Source organism: Dermacentor variabilis, unplaced genomic scaffold, assembly GCF_050947875.1.
Source record: "Dermacentor variabilis isolate Ectoservices unplaced genomic scaffold, ASM5094787v1 scaffold_12, whole genome shotgun sequence".
In the NCBI taxonomy this organism is placed as follows: domain Eukaryota; kingdom Metazoa; phylum Arthropoda; class Arachnida; order Ixodida; family Ixodidae; genus Dermacentor; species Dermacentor variabilis.
The window spans coordinates 58,983,399-59,002,250 of NW_027460280.1; the positions used below are offsets into that span (position 1 = coordinate 58,983,399).

Here is an 18,852-nt window from a genome sequence, read left to right on the forward strand (position 1 = left end):
TCGGCTAGCGTAGGTGATTACTTTTTCGGAGCCATCTTGCCACTGCACCAGTACGGCAACTAGACCAACATTACTCGCATCAGTATGAAGTGCTGTAGGGGCACCTCAGTCGAAGTGCGCAAGAACAGGAGGCGTCTGCTGGCATTGGTGTAGTTCACTGAATGCTACTTGCTCATCCCCCCCCCCCCCTCCCCAGAAAGGGAACATTGTCTTGTGACAGGTTTGTTAATGGCGCAGCAATACATGAAAAATTGGCAATAAGGCGTCGAATAGGTGCACAGCCCCAAGAAGCACCTCACTGCCTTCTTGTCGGAAGGTGTGGGGAACTTTGCAACAGCGTCTATTTTCGCTGGATCAGGTCGTACACCCTCATGACTGACGATGTCGCCGAGGAAGCACAGTTCACTGAGACCAAAACAACATTTCTCAGGCTTTAATGTCAGGCCAGCCGAGCATATGGCTTGGAGAACAGCGAGTAACCGGCTTAGGTGCTCCTCAAATGTAGCTGAGAACACTATAACGTCGTCTAGACAGACCAAGCATGTTTGCCACTTCAGGCCTGAAAGTACGGTGTCCATTAGACGCTGAAAAGTGGCAGGCGCTGAGCACAAACCGAAAGGAAGGACCTTAAATTCGTAAAGGCCGTCGGGGGTCACGAAGGCAGTTTTCTCACGATCCCTCTCATCAACCTTGATCTGCCAATACCCGCTTCGTAGGTCCATCGATGAAAAATAATGTGCATGCCGCAGCCTGTCCAGCGAATCGTCGATGCGTGGCAGCGGATAGACGTCTTTCTTTGTGACCAGGTTTAATTTGCGGTAATCGATGCAGAATTGCAAACTGACATCTTTCTTTTTGACTAAGACCACGGGTGACGCCCAAGGACTTTTCGAAGGCTGTATTAAATCATCCTGGAGCATCTTCTACACTTGCTTTTGAATCTCTACGCGTACCTTTGGAGCTACACGGTAGGGATTTTGTCGAATCGGCCGCATAGTATCATCCGTGATGATATGGTGCTTGGTCAGTGGTGTTTGTGCAACCGTTGACACAGTCGAAAAGCAATCTTCGAACTGGTGTATCAGCTCGAATAGGCGCTGCCGCATGGAAGGCGACAGGGTAAAGCCGACGTCGACAGACAAACGAGTCGAGGGCGGGACAGTCGTTGCTTGGAGAGCGAAACAATCTGTAACTTGGGTGATGTCGTCGCAGTGCGCAATTGCGGTACCCTTCTGGAAGTGACGGCGTTCATTGCTGAAGTTCGTGAGAAAGACTTCCCCATGCCCATGAGTCATGTCGAGTATGCCTCTAGCAATGGAAATGCCTTGCGTGAGCAATAGTGCAACAATTTGCTCTGTGATCACATCTCCATGGTAGGGCTTCTTGCATAATACAGAGACGAGGCGGCAGGATCACGGCTGAACGGTCACATTGTCGGCGACTCGCAAACGCTCATGTTGCCCGTCATTCATCGTGTCGCCATATGGCCTGGCAGAAAATGTCACCATATGTTCCAAAATGTTTAAGACTGCGCCTTCATCTCGCAGAAAATCCATCCCCAAGATGAGGTCTTTGCAGCAGTTGGGGAGAATGACGAAAGTGGCAATGACGCTGGAATTACCGCTGTGGATTCGGGCAGTGCATGTGCCCGTTGGTGTCATTAGCTGACCCCCGGCCCTTCTGATGTGTGGCCCCGTCCACGGCGTCTTCACTTTCCTAATTCGGTCAGCCAGCTCTTGCCGCATAATCGAGAAGTCTGCGCCAGTGTCAACAAGTGCAGTGACGTGATGTCCATTTACCAGAATGCTGAGATCGGCACGGGCAACGTCGTCGGCGTGAGTATTCGTTGTCGTCAGGTCATCTTCGTCGGCGTGAGTAGTAGTCATCGTCAGGTCGTCTTCGTGGGGAGCGTGGGAGGTATTTTTGGCGTCTCGACACAGGGCAACCTTCCCCCCAGAGGTCGCTGCCGTTAGTTTCCCCGGCACGGACTAGGCGAGCGCGACCACCCCTGCCGACGTCAGTGATGAAACTCTAATGGTTTGGGGAAGTGTAACGCACAGGGGAAGGGGACTGCCAGCGCCGACGTGGTGAAGCTGCCTGGCTAGTAGACAGCTGATCACTGCGCGGGGTGCGACGGTCGTCAAAGTGCACGGAAGCAGCAGGCGAAAAGGAGCTGACTCCAGCATGTGGATGGGGGCAGTAGCGGGCAATGAGGCGTGGTTCGCCGCAGTGGAAGCAGACTGGTCGACCGTCAGCCACATCTGGAGGTTGTCTCGCAGACTCCCGTTGCCACCACGGCACGGGAGCGGGCTGTGGCTGAAATGGTGCTACCGGAGGTGAAGGGGGAGGACGTTGGACCATGTTGGCATAGGTCGGCGGACGTGTTTCTGGACATGGGGCTGGTGAGGAGAAAGCTTGCCGCAACTCCTGGCGCACGACTTCGGCAACAGAAACGACCGGCGACTCCGTAGGAGGAACGCCGAGGGCTCACAGCTCTTCACGTAGGATGTCATGAATCATGTCGCGTAAAGAAGTGCGGTCAACAATCGGAGCTGCAGAGCTGATTGGCGTGTAGTTTGGCTGGAGGTCGAAGTGGCGGCAACGTTGCTGAAGTGCCCGCTCGATGACAGTCGCTTCCTTAATAACTTTGTCGACAGTTGGCGGGTTTCGGACAAGACCGGCTCACAGTGGTTCTTTAATTCCCCGTATAAGATAACCCACTTTCTTTGCCTCCGTCATATCCCGGTCAGCTCGGTGAAACAGGTGGGCCATATCTTCCGCATACATGGCGACGGTTTCGTTGGGTTTCTGTACCTGAGCCTCAATAAATTGTTGCACGTAATCGCGCCGGTCCGAGTTCGAGTGTGTATTGAGCAGCTGACCACGAAAATTGCCCCACGTTTGGAATCTCGCTTCCCCGTTCGCGTACCACGTACGAGCGCTGTTTTCGAGTGCGAAATAAGCATGGGCAAGTTTTTGTTGGTCGTTCCAGCGATTGACCAGGGTGACACATTCGTACTGGTCAAGCCAGTCCTCGACATCTTCAAAAGCATCGCCATGGAAGATGTCGGGCCCGCAAGGGTGTTCAAGTGTCACCTGGGAAAGGCAACGCGCCATCTGTGAAGGAGGGAGAAGTGCCGATGATGTAGCCATGTCGGTGAGAGTCGCAACGGGAGGGAACTCCGGGCTGAGGCCGAGCAGGCACCGACTGAAACGGTGGACTGGATTCGTTATGAGAGGTGGAGCTTTGGGACTGGGTGTACGGCTCCGAACAGGGGTTGCCGCATGGGGTTGCAGGCTCCAGCACCTCCACCAGTGTCGCAACGTCAGAAACAGGGGTCGTAGAGTACTATTCAGGAGGCACAGCAGCGGGTGGCCTTTTTAATATTGATCGCAACTGCGACTTCACTACGCCTTGACACAAACGCTCATGCCTACATGTGTTGACTTCTTCATCAGAGTACTGGCACGGCAATATCAATTTACATTCATTTTGCAGGACAAAACGGCTCTCTTAATGATCTTAAACTACCCTTGTAATGCATCAATTGACTCCCCTTCTAAGAAAGATGTGAAACATGTCTGGCATTAGAAGCCATCAGCTTGTGACCCCCCCCCTTTTTTTTGGCAACAGGCTTTTCAACGCACTTTGTGTAGGCAGAGCAGCCATCAACTGAACAGTGTCTGCAGAACCAAGCCTCTGCAGTCTTCCTATTTTCTTTGTTAAAAGCTGTGCCACTACCAAGTTAGGTGAGGTGATGCCACAAATGTTAAGAGGCCCTGAAACACTTCTCTAACTAATCATACAATGGACTCGCTATTAAAGGATGTTGCCTCACAAGGTAGTTATTTCATCAACGCACCCGCTTTCTCTCTTCTTTCATCTCCACTAGCACACTGGAAGCTACACAGGGGGGGACAGCAAAGGGGCAAGGCCCCACCCAAACTTTGGCCATTTTCATTTGTTTCTTTACAACGCTTCTTCCAGTTCAGGCGTGAACGATACTGTCTTGACACGAGATAGGCGCTTAGGCACCTGGAGCTACGTCACTTGCACAGACCAATCACAGCACGCGGTTGTCAGGGCATCTAGCCGAGGAGAGGGCTCGTCATGGCACCCCATGGTGGATGCGGTATCAACGCTACGCAGCACATCAGTGCGATGTCAGAGGCCACGATGAGTAGATGCAGCTAAGCGCAACTGGCATGTGTAGACTAGAAGTGCAAATATGAAATATTTTTTTTTTTTTTTGAGATTACAGATGAGTATGGTTTTGTTTATTTCAAACTTAGTAATAACATTATTACTGAGGATGTTCTCGCGATCTCGAGAACATACCTGTTGGGCCTACTTGGCTGCTTGTAACATAGCTTCTGACGACATTGTGAAGGGGACAGCAAGTTATATTTTACTGTTTTTGACAAAAGATTGTAAACTCCCTGCTGCATGCAGTGCAATAACGTTTGGCTCACATGTTCACAGGAGCCTCGTCTACAGATCGGCCACGTTTTCTTATTATGTTCAAAAAGTGTTTCAGGGCCCTTTTAAACTTTTTATGTCAATGTGCAGCAGTTGAGCATTGTTTAGTTCTACACCATTACTATATAGCTGTACAGAGCGTAGACACAACCCACAGTGTTTGTCAAGCCTTTTACTTCTACGCACAAGCATACATCGACCGCCAGTGAAGTGACCGCTGGAGGAAGAAGGAACCTGGAGATGGAGAAGAGAATTGCGCGCTGGGGAAAGTATGAAGGAGTGTGCTGAGCGAGCGGCAAAGCAGCACCACCTAGAGCGAAACGTCGCGGAGGAGAAGCGTAGGCGGAGACATGCTGGGTTGGCCTTCTCTGGCAGTTTCTACGGGTTCTGTGTGCAGTGTGGACATACTGGGTTCGTCTCATGCTAACGTTTTCCCTGCGTGCCGCATGTTGTATGTGCGGGTGAAAGCGTGCAATGGTGAGCCGATGATGGCAGCTTAATCTTGTGCGCGCAAAGAAGGAAAGCAGGGAGCAAGTGCACTTTCTTCCATTGTATGCAAGGCACTGGGGGTGGGGTGTCATACTTCGGCGGCTGCTGCATATGGCATGACCACACTCGGCCGCTATCTTGAAAGCGATGTGCTACGAAGACACAGTGTAGGCGTCTAGGTGCACAGAGGATCGATAGCTTTGTGTGTGCACTATAGCACCCATACACTTGTGTGTCACCCACGTTCATGAAGTGAAACGTCACTAACTTTTTCATCTTATCTTTATTTGTCCTTTTATGTTGTAGACTGCGTAAGTATATATTGCACTATTACATGAATAAACTTTAGTTGCGAGTGACGGTTGTGTCAGTGTCTTTCTTCATCTGGTCTTCTGTGATTTGTGCTGTTTCAAAATCTCATGTATGTTGCACCAACTCGCCCAAGCTTCCACTTTAGCAGTGTCGCTGATTGCACAGCACCAACAAGTGCAGGCAATGTGACCTTCCAGGGGGCCTTTTGATGGACTGCCATTTTGATTCTCACATAACCAAATTTAGCAGGAAGTTTTGCCTTTTTAGTTTTGGAAGGTAGTGGCACGTACCCTGTCAAAGACGGACACCACTTTAAAACAGGACGTGGATGTGTATCCCCAAGTGGAGATTTTTCCGTTTAGTACTTTCTTTATGGTGTGTTGCAGCCATGAAGAAACATTTTAGTATTTTAGAATATTTTAGTTAATCTTATTTTAGTTAATTTTTGAATTTTAGTTAATTTGAAAGTACTTTAGTTAATTCTGACTAATATACACAATTACAGAGTCCGAACAAGGTATTCAAAACTCTATAGCCCAACTTTTAGATGTCTTACTCAACCATATAAACCTGTGAAGCAAGCATAAAACCTTCTACAAGTAAGGAACGACCGACATTGGGGGGGAAGGGGGGGAGGAGTATCTCATTCCATATGGATTCCACACCGGTTTCACAGAATTCGCAGGTACATGAGGTACTGCAGCATGCAAACACACAGGATAAACGAAAAGTGAAACGCTTGCAATGAGAGCTCTGCAGTCATTACAAAGTCATCCCTCTGAAGGAGGGAACAAAGCTTGAGCAGACAATCATGCTCAAGAGCAGGAACCCTATTCAGTTTCTTCAGACGATAATCATTTCAGGGTGTCTACCAAGCTACATTTCCAAATTCCCTGAGTTTTCCAGGTTTTCCCTGAGCACCTTTGCAAGATTCCCTGAGTGACACAGAACCTTGTTTTACGTCAAGACAGGCTGACATCTTGTTGCCCGATGGTGTCACTCTCTAGTAAGCATGCTAAAATATTAACAAAACGACTTAATCCAGTTTGAATAATAAGGAGCAGCATTTATTTTATTCAAATAGACATCAGAAGCAAGGGGTTAGGAAAGTACACAGCAAATAAAATGCCTTTGAAAAACTAGTAAAGCTCAATGCTAATCGAATTGAACATTATCAAATACAAATAAAAAGGAGATGCATGTGGAAATAATTTCGGATATCCCCTTCAGTCACGAATTATGATTGACTGTCGATACATGCGTGAAACATAGATGTTGCTTGAGACTCCACTGAAAGCAAAATAATGACTCTTATACAGTGCAGACCACTTTTATAACGTAACCGCTTTTAGTGCGGGACCGGTTATAGCATGGGTTTTTTTGACCAACGATATATCTTCTATAGAACTCAATGTAGAGGTGGACCGTTTATTCCATAGGTGTGCGAAGCAGAATACGAGTTGTAGCACGGTTCGTTTAAGCGCGTGACCAAGAAATCGGCACACAGAGCACGGCCCGTACGGCAGCACGGTTGCCAGGAGCGCAAATGCGAAGAAGGGGGAGTGTGGGCGTACCCGTGGAGACCAGCGGTGAAAAGCGAAGCAAAAAAAGAGGAGAAGGGCAGGAAACTTTAGAGGAAGGAGGGCGAGTGTTTTCGTCACTATAGCAGCATCCAATCAGGGTGCGCGCTGCGCGGAGTGCGGGGTTGAAGTGATAGCAGCGACAGCGCACTCATTTTTTTTTTTCAGTCACGTTTGTGCCATTTGGTGCGTGCACGTCATGATCTCATTGTGCCGTAGTTGTCCTCTGTGCACGTGTGTCCTTTGTGATGCAAGACATGTTCACAAGCTGGCTTTGCAAGTTCGATGAAAACATGGTGGCAGAGAAGTGACAGGTCATGCTCATTCTCGACAATTGCACAGCCCACAACATCAAGCCGAAGTTGACTACAGTCAAGTTAAAAGTTTCTGCCTGCCAACATGACTGCAAAATCTCAGCCGGTCGACCAGGATGTCATCGCAACCATAAAGGCGCTTTACAAAAAACATGCATGCGAAAGAGTTTTTCTGAACATGCAGCAGCAGCAGCCTCTTAAAGGGATACTGAAGGTTACTGTGAAGTCAAGTAAGTGATAAAGCAATGCTCTAGAACGTCTAAGGGGTCAATATAATCGCGAACAGAGCTTCAGTAACCAAGAAATTGAGGTAAATGCATGACACGATTTGAGACCCCCCAGCGACATTCCGGTACTAGCCCAATGACGAAGGCACTCCTCATCATAATTTACATCACTAGTACTCAACTACTCATATTAAGATCATTTCATTAGATTATAAGACAGAATAAAATGGTACTTGTCTACTTCTATTTGATTCTAAGAAAAAACATTTTGACTTTACCCTTGAGTAGTATGGGTGGTCGAAAGGCTTTGTTTTTGCTCGACTCTGCGCTGCGCCCACTTTGGAGTCTCAGTTGCTTCATTATCGCATCGTACTGCGCTGGTTCTGCTGGCTCGCGAAACTTGCATTTGGAACAAGCAGCGAGAATGCCACGTCCATGTGATGTCGTGGGATGCGCGAACGGTCCATGGAACTTGGCCAAGGGCAGTTGCAGCGGCGAATCCAACATTACTTATCACTGTGTGCCAACGGGTGAACCTCTCCATTCGAAATGGTTAAGTGCCGTACTTCTGCCACAGCTTGTTGGCAAAAAGCCGAAAAATTGCAGTGTGCTCACTGCACTTTTGTCCAGAGGATTACAAGTTCAACGCCGACTTACTGAAGTCGTGTGGAGTGCCTTGCAAAGCAATGCTTTCCCGTAGCACTGTTCCGTTGGTCCTGCCTGCATTCTCCGAAGCGCAAGAACAACTGCAGGTTGAAGACGGGGCAGTGAGTGCGGCATTTGGTTTTCACAAAGGAAAAGCTACAAATGTGCGAATATGTACAACCATGACATACAGTTGCCGTCGCAGTAGTATGCAACGACGCCGGCAGCGCGAGCCCTCAGTAGCAGGTCAAGTTCATCAGTGCTTAAATCGCTGAAGTTTAGCCCAGCATCGCGAGCCAATGTGTCATGGTCAGGGTCGTCCATTGCAACGAGCGTCGAAGTTGGCATTGCGCGCTTTCCCTTCCGGTAGCCACCATAGTTCCACTTTCGCGCTGCTGTCGGCTCTGTCTTGGCTCTATTTCTGGCCGTGCTTTTGCGTTTTGCGCAGAAAAGCCGTAGCGCCGTCTGCGGCCGCCGTTTTACTCAGCGACGGCGCAACGTCCCTATGAGACCATGACATCACCACTCCTCGATCGCAGGGCGGGCGATTTGAACTGCGCTAGAGGTACACGGACACTTCAGAACGCATTTTCTCTTAAAATAAGTCTTTTCTTCACATGAAATAAGCGTTTTGAGGTTTCTGGGATAGTATTTCAACAGTCCACGTTGACTTAATATTAACCTTTAGTGTCCCTTCAAAGTGAATTTAAGGGGCGCAATTGATATGGTTGCCGCTTCGTGGTGGCAGGCAAAAGCCACTACACTAAGCAAGTGCTTCAAAAAAACAGGCTTCGTGCGCAATGTAGAGGCTTTTGATGCCGATGAGCCGAGCTACAATGTTGCCGATGAGACGGTCAACACCGACGACGTGTGGTCCGGCCTCGTTAAAAGCAAGTTTGTTTCCGCCACAGACATCTTCGAAGAATATGTCGATGCCGGTGAGTCGGAGCTTCCTGTCTGCGAGGAAGCGTGCACGGATGATGCGATCGTTGCAGCAGTGCGCGATAGCGCGGAGCTTGCAACCGAAGACGAGTCGGATGATGATGTCGACCCAACAACAGACCCAGATCTCCTGTGCAAAGACGCTTTGAAGTACCTCAGCAAAGTGAAGATGTACTGCGCAAAGAACAGTTTGAGTGAGAAAGCACTTCAGTGCTTAAGCCTTGCAGAGGACAAAATTATTCGAAGCGCTGTTAAAAAAAAATCTCCAGACAAAAATAACAACGTTCTTCCGCTGATGCCGCACTTGTCAGGAGAACTTGGTTTCTGTGCTGTGTTGCGATTGTGTTGCACGTGTGTGTGAGTGAAATATGTAATAAATTGTGTTTGAAAGGTGGGTGGTCCGTTTGGCATAGGCAAAAGCCAAAAAAGAAAGCATGCTTTGGTTATAACGCGGTGCCACTTATAGCACCCGCGACTTACGTTATAAGTGGTCTACACTGTAGCATTTTATGATGAGTAACTGTAACTACAGAATAACTAAATATTTGAATAATATGAATTCAGTAATGCTACGTTTCTTCATAAAAAGGATTAACTCCCCTGCTTGAATCAAATGCAGAATTTATTCATTGGCCTCAAGCATTTCAAGAAAGAAAATATATATATAATTCGAGGGTGCTAGTGACATGCTCCCCATCAAACGTCCCTTAAAACATGGTAGTGCCTTCAAAAAGCAGTACTCTGCGATGATAAATAGCCCTCTGAAGTAAAATGGAAGTAATTTAGGTTATAAGTATGTTCAATTTACCCGAAGCCTAACGTTTGTGCTCTATTCCTTTCTACCACTGCATAGAAATGGAAAAAATAAGCCGCGTCCACAAATGTGGACAGCATGACTGAAGGGGGTGTGAGCTACTTTCATCAACTGATGGTAGACTCATTGGTATGAGGCCCGAACTTTGTCACAAGTGAGATTCTCTCTCAACAGCTGGTGGGTCAACCTCAACTGTCCTGACATACTCTCCGGCCACACGCAACACATCAGTTTTGCACTTCACTGCTTTGAATGAATGTGTGGTTTTTATTGGCACAAGGGCCAGGTATGGCCAAAGAGTGCCATGCCAGTTTTAGTGACTTCGCAGTGGAGTGATGGATTCTATGAAGTTGATGTGACGTGGCTGTAAAGGGGCCTAAGAATAGTCACTGTGAAGTGCGTAAAATCTATGTGTAATAAGATTATGGCGATGACTAATGACGTGTACTATGAGCCTTAAAGTACATTGCAAAAAATGATATGATATACAAAACATGTCAGATGCAAAGATTGGCTGCTTAAAGAGTTTTGATGAGGGACACCTGCATCTCGGCATCAATCAACACTTTGTTTCTTTGAGCTCAAGCTCCTTGAAAGAAGTGGCGGCACACTTCCTTTCCTGTTCATTCCTCAATGCATAAGTCCTTTCTGTTCTCATCCTCCTTCCACCGCGCGTTTATCCCACAGACCATTTGAATGATCCTCTTGGTCAGTTTTACAGTCAAAGTCCGAAAAATCTGGCAGTTTGGAAAAATGAATGCGTGACTTTTACTGCCCTGAAGGGCTCAACACGCCACAGACACATCTGAAAAGGCCTGCCAGTACACTCATTAAGCCTATCGGTGCTCGTACTGTGACGTGAGATGACGGGAAGAGGCATGTATAATAAAGGAATACACACTGTGTCCCGGGACAATTTCCACATCCCACGTTCCCCATAATAATTTCTCATAATACTTTCGCGTATGCTTCAGTGCGTAGCATTGCTGCGTTAGTGCGAAGCTGACTTTCGGGACATGGCATTCTGCAACGTGCCATGCTTTCAGAGCTTTGAAGCCAATCGCAAAGACCACAACGGCGGAGCCGGTGCCATTGCTGACAGCAGCGAATTCTTTCAATGAAAAACATGGCGCTGAACAGCAAGAAGCTTAACAGCGAACGTCGAAGCACCGGCCTAGCGTTTGCCATGGTAGTTGCTACAGCTGCTAGCAGATCTGCGTGCGAGAGCGCCGGTTCAAATAGGCAAGGTAATCAAAACGGCAACAGTGGTGGCTTTGATTAATGCCGTTTCGGACCTGCAGTCATGGCAAAAAGTCCGAAAAGTCGGACGGCGAAGCGTTCTTGCGTCTGAAATTTCATACGTTCTTACTCTATAGGGTATGCGGTGGCTCCGCGAAGCTGTCCAAATTATCGGGCGTCTGGAAAGTCGGTCATTGATTGTACACTGGAAACTCCTCCAGGCGATGACACCTAGTCAAAATACGATTCGTTACGATCCCTCTGTTACTCGAGCCAGCACTACCGCGACTTTCGTTTGCTTTAAATAAAATTACTGCTAGTTTTCCCTGATAGAAGCACAAATTCCTTGAGTTTTCCGAGTATTTCCAGGCTATTCAAAATCCCTGACAATTCCCGGTTTTCCAGGTTGGTAGACATCCTGCATTTGCACATTTATTGAGCGAAACAGTAACAGCATTCACTGAAAGGGATATTATTTCTCTTTCCAAAGGTAGTGATGAGTCATGATGTCTGAAGAAGTTCAGCCAGTAGGCATTGTATTTCGTTAATCAACGTAATAAGGGTCAAGAATGGCAGCAGTTTAAGAAAAATGTAGGAAAGGATAGATGGGGAGGGTCTTTCAAGCAGAAATGCATAAGGCCCGCACTATTTTTTAATACCTTTTCTAGGGTGCACTCCTAACACAAGGCAGACTTATGGCTGCTCACTGAAGCCTTGAACTGCCTGATACCTGACTGATATGCAGAATAATGCAACCACTGATAACCACCTATGAACACCTTTAATTATTCACCTTGCTTCCACTGCCCTTGTCATGTGATGAGGTTGGCTCATTGGTGCCATCCAAAAGGTGTTTGTCCTTTGTGCCGCTCACACTGTTTCAAGACACGCGTCACCTTGAAGCTATTGATAACGAGTCTAAAAAAAAACTGCATGTATGTGTTCAATATCTACGTGCAGACGTTTTGCAGTGATGCTCTCATGCACCTGAAAGCCCAATGCAGTTAAACAGCAAGCTGCAGCACAGTCAATGCTGTTGAAATGTGCTGGATTTATGCTGCATGATCCCGGAGGATAAAGTAATGATGATGATGACGCTATCGTCAGGAGAACAGTAACTTTTGACATCTGCTTGCAGAAGATAACCAGCATGAGGTGCATATGTTGCGCTTAAATGAAACTTTCCTTTTCCAAATTTTCATCTTCCAAAGGGGGGTGCAGGCCTTAAGCATAGGCAAGGCTTACACAGGTATATATGGTGGAACAAAGATATTTGTCTGGTGTGCTCATGTCAGCACTGTTTAGCAACTTGGTAGGCTTATTACCATTTCAGATGTCCATGCAAAAGAAATCCGTTTGCTGTTAAAGCTCACCTTCAGCATTCTGCTGTTCACGCTCGTGTAGTTCTATGATGCGGCGGCCATCCCAAGAAACCCGCTGTGCCTGCACCTGGGGGCTATTATCAAGAGCTGGAAATGCAGCGTAGTACCTTCAAGAGGAAGGAGCAGACAATGTGGATCATTTCATAGAATTGCTGCAAAGGTCCAATCAGATACAGTTCAGGTTAAAAAATACTTTTGTGATGGTCCCACCACATATAGTGGTAAGATCATCACAAAAGCTGAAGCGCATCCTTTAATAGCAAAATACAAAGACTATGCTTGTCTATTAGAAAATGATAATTTTTTAAGAATAATTGCTGTTCATTTTGCTACCCACTGTGTTTTTCTAAATAAAGAAAACTGCAATACTTTTCATCAAAGCATCTATTTCCTTGTATCACGAGTTGCAAGTATTGCACAACATCATGTTTGTGCTCAACCAGTCAAGCATAACCAGGCAAACTTTATCAATCTTCTTTTCACTAGCACTCGCTTGAAGCTGCCAACATTGGCTTTCATTTTGAATGGTGCACTTGCACACACAATTATGCAAATGTGTTGACAATAGATTGCTAAAGGCTCAATAAAGAAGAGGACAAAAAGGTTGCTTCTTTAACCTAAGCCATCTGCCACACTTATACCCACCAAGTCAATTCAAAGCTAAGTGACAATGGTTAACGAGTTGTGCTCCCATGATCAAGATTGAAGGTAGAAATAATGTTTCATGAACATGAACACAGGGGAAAAAGCTCACTGTGCTAAAATTTTAATGATACAGTACAACCTCACACAACCTTTGCTACAGTGAAACAAGAGTCCTTATTATTATGGGTCTACAAATAACAAGCTTGTACAACTGAAACAAATATCAATATTCAGAAGTGATGGTGTCAAACAAATTTTTTTAAGGCAGAAAGCTGGGCTAGTTGGTGGTTATTCATATAAGGGGACATTGCACTAGCGTACAAAAACGGACGAGGACAGGAACAGAAAAAACGCAGAAAACACACTAACATTCAGTGTGTCTTATTTCATGTTCCTGTCAGTGTCCTTCCTTACGCACTAGTGCAATGTCCCCTTATTCACACATAAAATTGGGTATGAAATGGACTTCCCGTCATACAAAATTAATATGGGGAAGAAAATGAACAATGAAAACTTTTGTCATTTAATGCACACAAACCTCGTTGTGGGCAGCTTGCGAACAGAAATGAAAGGTCACTGCAATGTATACGATCACAGCAGTGACAGTAATACCTTACAAATGGTTGCCTGTAGCAGGTCACATTGGTTACATACTTGCTATTCACATTACGAGCTCCATTAACGGAAAAAAATGTTTGGCTATCAATATGGAGACAGGTAAGAAATGAAGCACTCCTTTTTGTGTCACTGCGTAAATATATAAAAAAAAAGTTCCAGTGCCCCACAAGCTCACTCAGTGAAATTCTGTGGACACAATGTATCCTGCACTCAATACTACTTTCATTAAGAAGAATCTGCTTGACAACAGGGAAGAGACTGACAAACTGGCACCACATGCATGGCATGTGTTAAAGAAGATGCACAATGCAAGATGACACACTAGGCCAATTTATTTAGCTATATCAAACTACTAGCCAAAAAAATAAGGATATAAAAACTCTCATATGAAGCACTTCACGTTTAAACAGAAGCACTCCATTCAGAAGACACACTCACATTTGTGCTAGTTCCTTTGGAGACCTACGCTTCAGAGGTTCCTCCACTGGTGCAGCTGCAGCAGCTTCCATCTCTGATAACAAAACAAAAATCCCCAAAAGAATACATCCAAACATGGAAACTGTTTCCTATTTCAGCAATAAATGCACTGCTATAAGCACACTAGCAATTAATGCATAGTAAATGGCAATGCAGTCTTGAGAAACTGATCAGCTAAATTCAAGCTTCTTTCTTTCCCCTGAATGATGGTGAAATGACCCCTTGACAAAGGCTGGGCACAATATATTCAAATTTTGCCCAAATGTCGCAGGATGTAGCGAGTTCAACCGCTTGGCACAATTGGTGCTGCAATCACATCACTGCACCTTTACTGATGACAACTACACATTTTTTTCTTGACACAAGGACAACACTCTACAAACATGCATGGTGAACCAAGATGGCAAGGTGGGCAATTGGTTACGATTCATTTTGAACAAGTAACACATTGCATAAAAACAGGGACAAAAGATAGGCAGTGCCATATAACTGTTTATTCTGCCTTCTATTCTTGTTTTGCTTGCGCTGTGTAACACTTTCAAAACGAACCATGCACGCATTATTCACATGCATGAATAATGCATGCTAGCATTATTCACAGTTATGGTGAAAAGCAAAAGCGCCTTGAAACACCTGCGAAATCTTTTCAACTGTTCCCATATGTACTTCCAAAATTTAACTGGTCACCTTCCAGCATGCTCAAATAAAATTTTAAAAAGCAAAGTTCAGAGTATGGTAAATGCAGCAAAGAGAAACATGATGAGTACAGTCAGTTACAAGTCAATTCTGGAGAGGCACCTCCCAAACAAAGCGTGATGCACCTGATATTCATATTTCCATGCTTCGGGAAACAGTTTCCTTACAGATGCCATTGGCACAAAGGCAAGGTGCCCTAAGCTTTCAGCAACAATGAGTGTACCGCACACATGAAGAGGCAAAATTGCAACATGTAGGGGATGAAGAAAACATCTCAGAGCACAAACAGGTCAAGTGACCTGTCATTGACGATGGTTGTGCTGTACCATACTTTTAAGAATGTGCTTACCAGACTCAGGGTTCAAGTGGTTGTTCAAGCGTCTGCAGAGCTCATCCACCAGTGTTTCAAGGCCAGCCTTCTGCAAAATAAGTTCATGAGCTTGTTGATTTTCTACACAGGAGTTAATGAATAACTTACGGAGACAGCACTGCCTACCTGCTCCGTGGCTGACCTTAGGCACTCCACTGCAGCAACACGGTTTCCTAATTCCTGGACATGTTTAGAGGCAATACTGTTAGCATGTTAGTAACTGTAGCAGTCAACAAGCCATAGAAAACCTCGGAACTAATTTTGCCATTAAGCAATAAGCAAGATGTATGACATAGCTAAAAAGTGTCAGTGCTTACTAGCATACATTTCCGACTGATTAATAGGATTCAACATCCTAAAGTTACACCTGGTTTATGAGGGACATTGGATGGGCTGCAGATTCTATCCACTTGGGGTAAACCCAAGTCTCAACACTGGTAAATTTTTGCCTGTAATACATACATGTAAATTACAGAACATGCTGCTAGACAACTTTTTCCTGCAGCAGGTTTTTTTCTAAAAACAACCAATTCATAGTTATGAAAATTCAACCTAAAACACAAGGGACAAAGAAAGTGCACGCATCAGCACTTGTGTCGTGCACTTCCTTCTTTGTCTCTTGTGTTTTGTGTTCAACATTTGTAACCATGAAACCAACATTCCAACTAGCCCAATTAACAGTGATTGGTGATTACATTGTTGACTAACATCATTCAATGTGACTGGTGGCTTCTTTATACATAAAGGGCATAAGGAACAAACGCTAGTCTGGTGGCACAGAATAAAATGTTAAAAATATGTAAGAAAGGGAGTTTCTACATGCAGGACATGTAAAATTAATATTAAGATTGCTGTACATAATTCACTAGCATTTAAAGGCACACTGACATGACGTTTTTGAATTTTCTTTTTATGAAGGTCTCAAGATGTCTAAACCCAATAATACTGACAAGCTCTAGAGTGCCTTAAATAATTTAATATGACAGCTTTGCTAAGAACCAGTTTCGGTTTCATTTTTCAGGAGGTCTATCTGTAATGGCATCGGGACACACAAGGTAATCAATGTGGGATGCAAGACGTGACGTTTTGCACTCGCTCCAGCTCTCTTGGTCATCTGTTATGCTGCTACATTGAGAAGTGCAATTAAGTAGCAGCATAGCAGATGATCGAGCAAGCCCTGTAACAAGTGACAGAATGTTGCGACGTCTTATTCCTACATGACCACCTCCAGTGTTATTTCACCATGACACCTACACACCTCCTGGGAAACAAAACCAAAACTGGTTTGTAGAAAAGATACTAAACTTTCTGGCACACTAAAGCTTGCCAGTATGTTCTCTAGGTTTCAGTTTGGCTTATTTTACTCAACGACCATGACTTTGGGGGTATTACATAAGGGGAGGGGTACAAACATCCGATATAACACAAGATCAAGTAAATGTGTTGAGGTCCAGGACCTTCCCTTAATGCCAAAAACTAAAAGTAAAAAGAATGTCAAATTAGTACTCCTTTAAGACACCAACTGAGCACCTTTGTTGGAAAAACTGCTTACCTTGTCAGGATGCAGAAGCAGGCTCATTACAGTGTGGGAGTAAACAGTGTCAATTCCTCTGCTTTCCAGTTCCCCCTATACATACATATATATATGTATATATATGTAAGTGAGCTACCAAAACAAGTTTCATTCAATAGCTGCAATGGTCATTCTAAACAGCAAATTATACTGCGTGATCCAATGAGATAATATGGAGAATATTATTAGCTATGCGACCTGCACGTATCCTTCAGATTTAAGATTTACAGCTCACATTGTAGCCTCCCTCCACATTTGCTTCGGGCTGGCTACAGCAGCACATATTTTGCATGTGTTATCACTAAGTGGATTGCTCTGTAGTATGAAATGAGCACACATAACCACGTCCAGTGAGCCAAAATGAAGACAAAATCAAAGCCGCAGGCAACCAGTTGCACTTCCAGTGCGTCAGAGGTGCAATCAGAGCGGTTCAGGTTTCATAAAGAACTGCTACGCCGACGGCTTCTGACGCAACCATACACAGTAGTGAAAAACATGATATTTTGGGCTTTGAGTCTACTAAGCTAAAATGCTCAGAAAGTTGATGCTGCATTATTATTTCATTTATTCATACCGTCAGTCCTAAGGGACTATTATATGAGTGGTTATCATACAGAAAACAAAAAGAAGTGCATCAGTGAAAAAAATAAACGTCACCACTGATACAACAATGTGCTAAATAAACATAAGCGGGGGAATATATGCATCACAACACAAGACAAAGCAACAAAGAACACATGACAGCTTTGGTCTTCTAAGAAATAAACGTCTGATGGCCAGCCTTGGACAACAGCCTCTTGAACATTGACCAACACGTTATTTGCACCATGTAGCCAAGCCCATCGTACACATGACTTGCGCATTTCAAAAATGTATCACAAGGAAACTGTATGCATCAACCAGTATGTCCAAAAGTACGCCCGTGCTAATAAAAAAAATTTCAATACAGTGGACTCTTGTTAAATGGAACCTCAATAGACCGAGGAAATATGTTCCATTTATCAGGAGTTCTATGACCGAGAGACTCAGCTCAAGGTTACACAAGGTACTCTTTTTAAAGGGGCACATACTTTATTGCCAACAGCAGATAATAGGTGTAGCAGCTCTGAGGACAAAGCTTGTTTTTACAATGTTTCAATTTGCGTGCAGCTGCTGACTAGAGCTGCCAGAAGAAAGTGTAATTGAAAAGAAAGAAAGAAAGAAAGAAAGAAAAGAAAAGAAAAGAAAAAGTGATTAATCAGAAAAATTGCCATTTTAGTGAAGCAGCCACTCAAAGTCCTGAGCTAATAATACTGATCTTGGTTTTTATTATGTGGGTGTTTCCGTGCCACCATTGGAAACACTAAGCAAACTCGCAGCTCACAGACATTGCCAGCAAGGTTCGTACAGAACATTTGACCAAAATTCAAGGAAAATTTAAGGATTTCAAGGATGTCGAAGGCCAGAATGCAAGGAGGGGGAAAACAAACTTATTCGCACACATACACTGAAAAAGAGTGAACTATGCTTTTTCTTAGCTGCAATTTCTTGTATCTAAACAGCTACTGAGTTGGACGCATTGCTTCAAGTTTTTCACATTGCTTTTCTAAGTTGACTATCTCATTGTAATGATGTCTGTCACCTTCTGGCATGATGGTTGGTAGCGTTCGACTTAAGCCAAACATAGTTGTCATGTAAGTGCTAAATGGCTGATGCTTGCTTTCTGCCAAGCATTACGGGGGCCTAGGGCCTGAAAATGGAGCCACGATGGCTACGGTGTGAACCAACTAGCAAAACAACAAAATGCTGGCGCGGCTTGCTCACTTGATCTAGCTTTGTGTAGTTCCACAATGGGAACGATAATTTAAACAAGCTTGTCGTTGGTGGTTGTGGACATGCCACATTGCAATGGTTTAACAACACACCTAAAAGAAAATAATCTGGGATTGTTTCTTGACAGACTTGTGTCCATGGCATAGCCACTATGCAGAGTTTGTTACATCAAGTGTTCAAAAGTCGCCCCCAAACCGGTTTTCAAGGAATTCAACAAGCATTTATTAATGCAAAGCA

The 18,852-nt window shown here is 44.9% G+C and overlaps 1 protein-coding gene across 10 annotated transcripts in view; it reads right to left on the reverse strand.

Moving 5' to 3' along the window:
* The window catches only part of LOC142565984 (uncharacterized), an 85,159-nt gene that overhangs the window by 56,556 nt on the left and 9,751 nt on the right, over positions 1-18,852 (reverse strand). For 2 of the 10 annotated variants that reach the window (XM_075676640.1, XM_075676644.1), the window contains exons 4-8: positions 16,783-16,857; positions 15,339-15,410; positions 15,210-15,279; positions 14,126-14,198; positions 12,416-12,531 (exon numbers count right to left, since the gene is read on the reverse strand). In XM_075676640.1, the coding sequence (XP_075532755.1) occupies positions 12,416-12,531; positions 14,126-14,198; positions 15,210-15,279; positions 15,339-15,410; positions 16,783-16,857 (406 nt within the window). The remainder of the gene's footprint in view (positions 1-12,415; positions 12,532-14,125; positions 14,199-15,209; positions 15,280-15,338; positions 15,411-16,782; positions 16,858-18,852) is intronic. The other 8 variants (XM_075676642.1, XM_075676649.1, XM_075676643.1 and 5 more) reach the window with 7 other exon arrangements.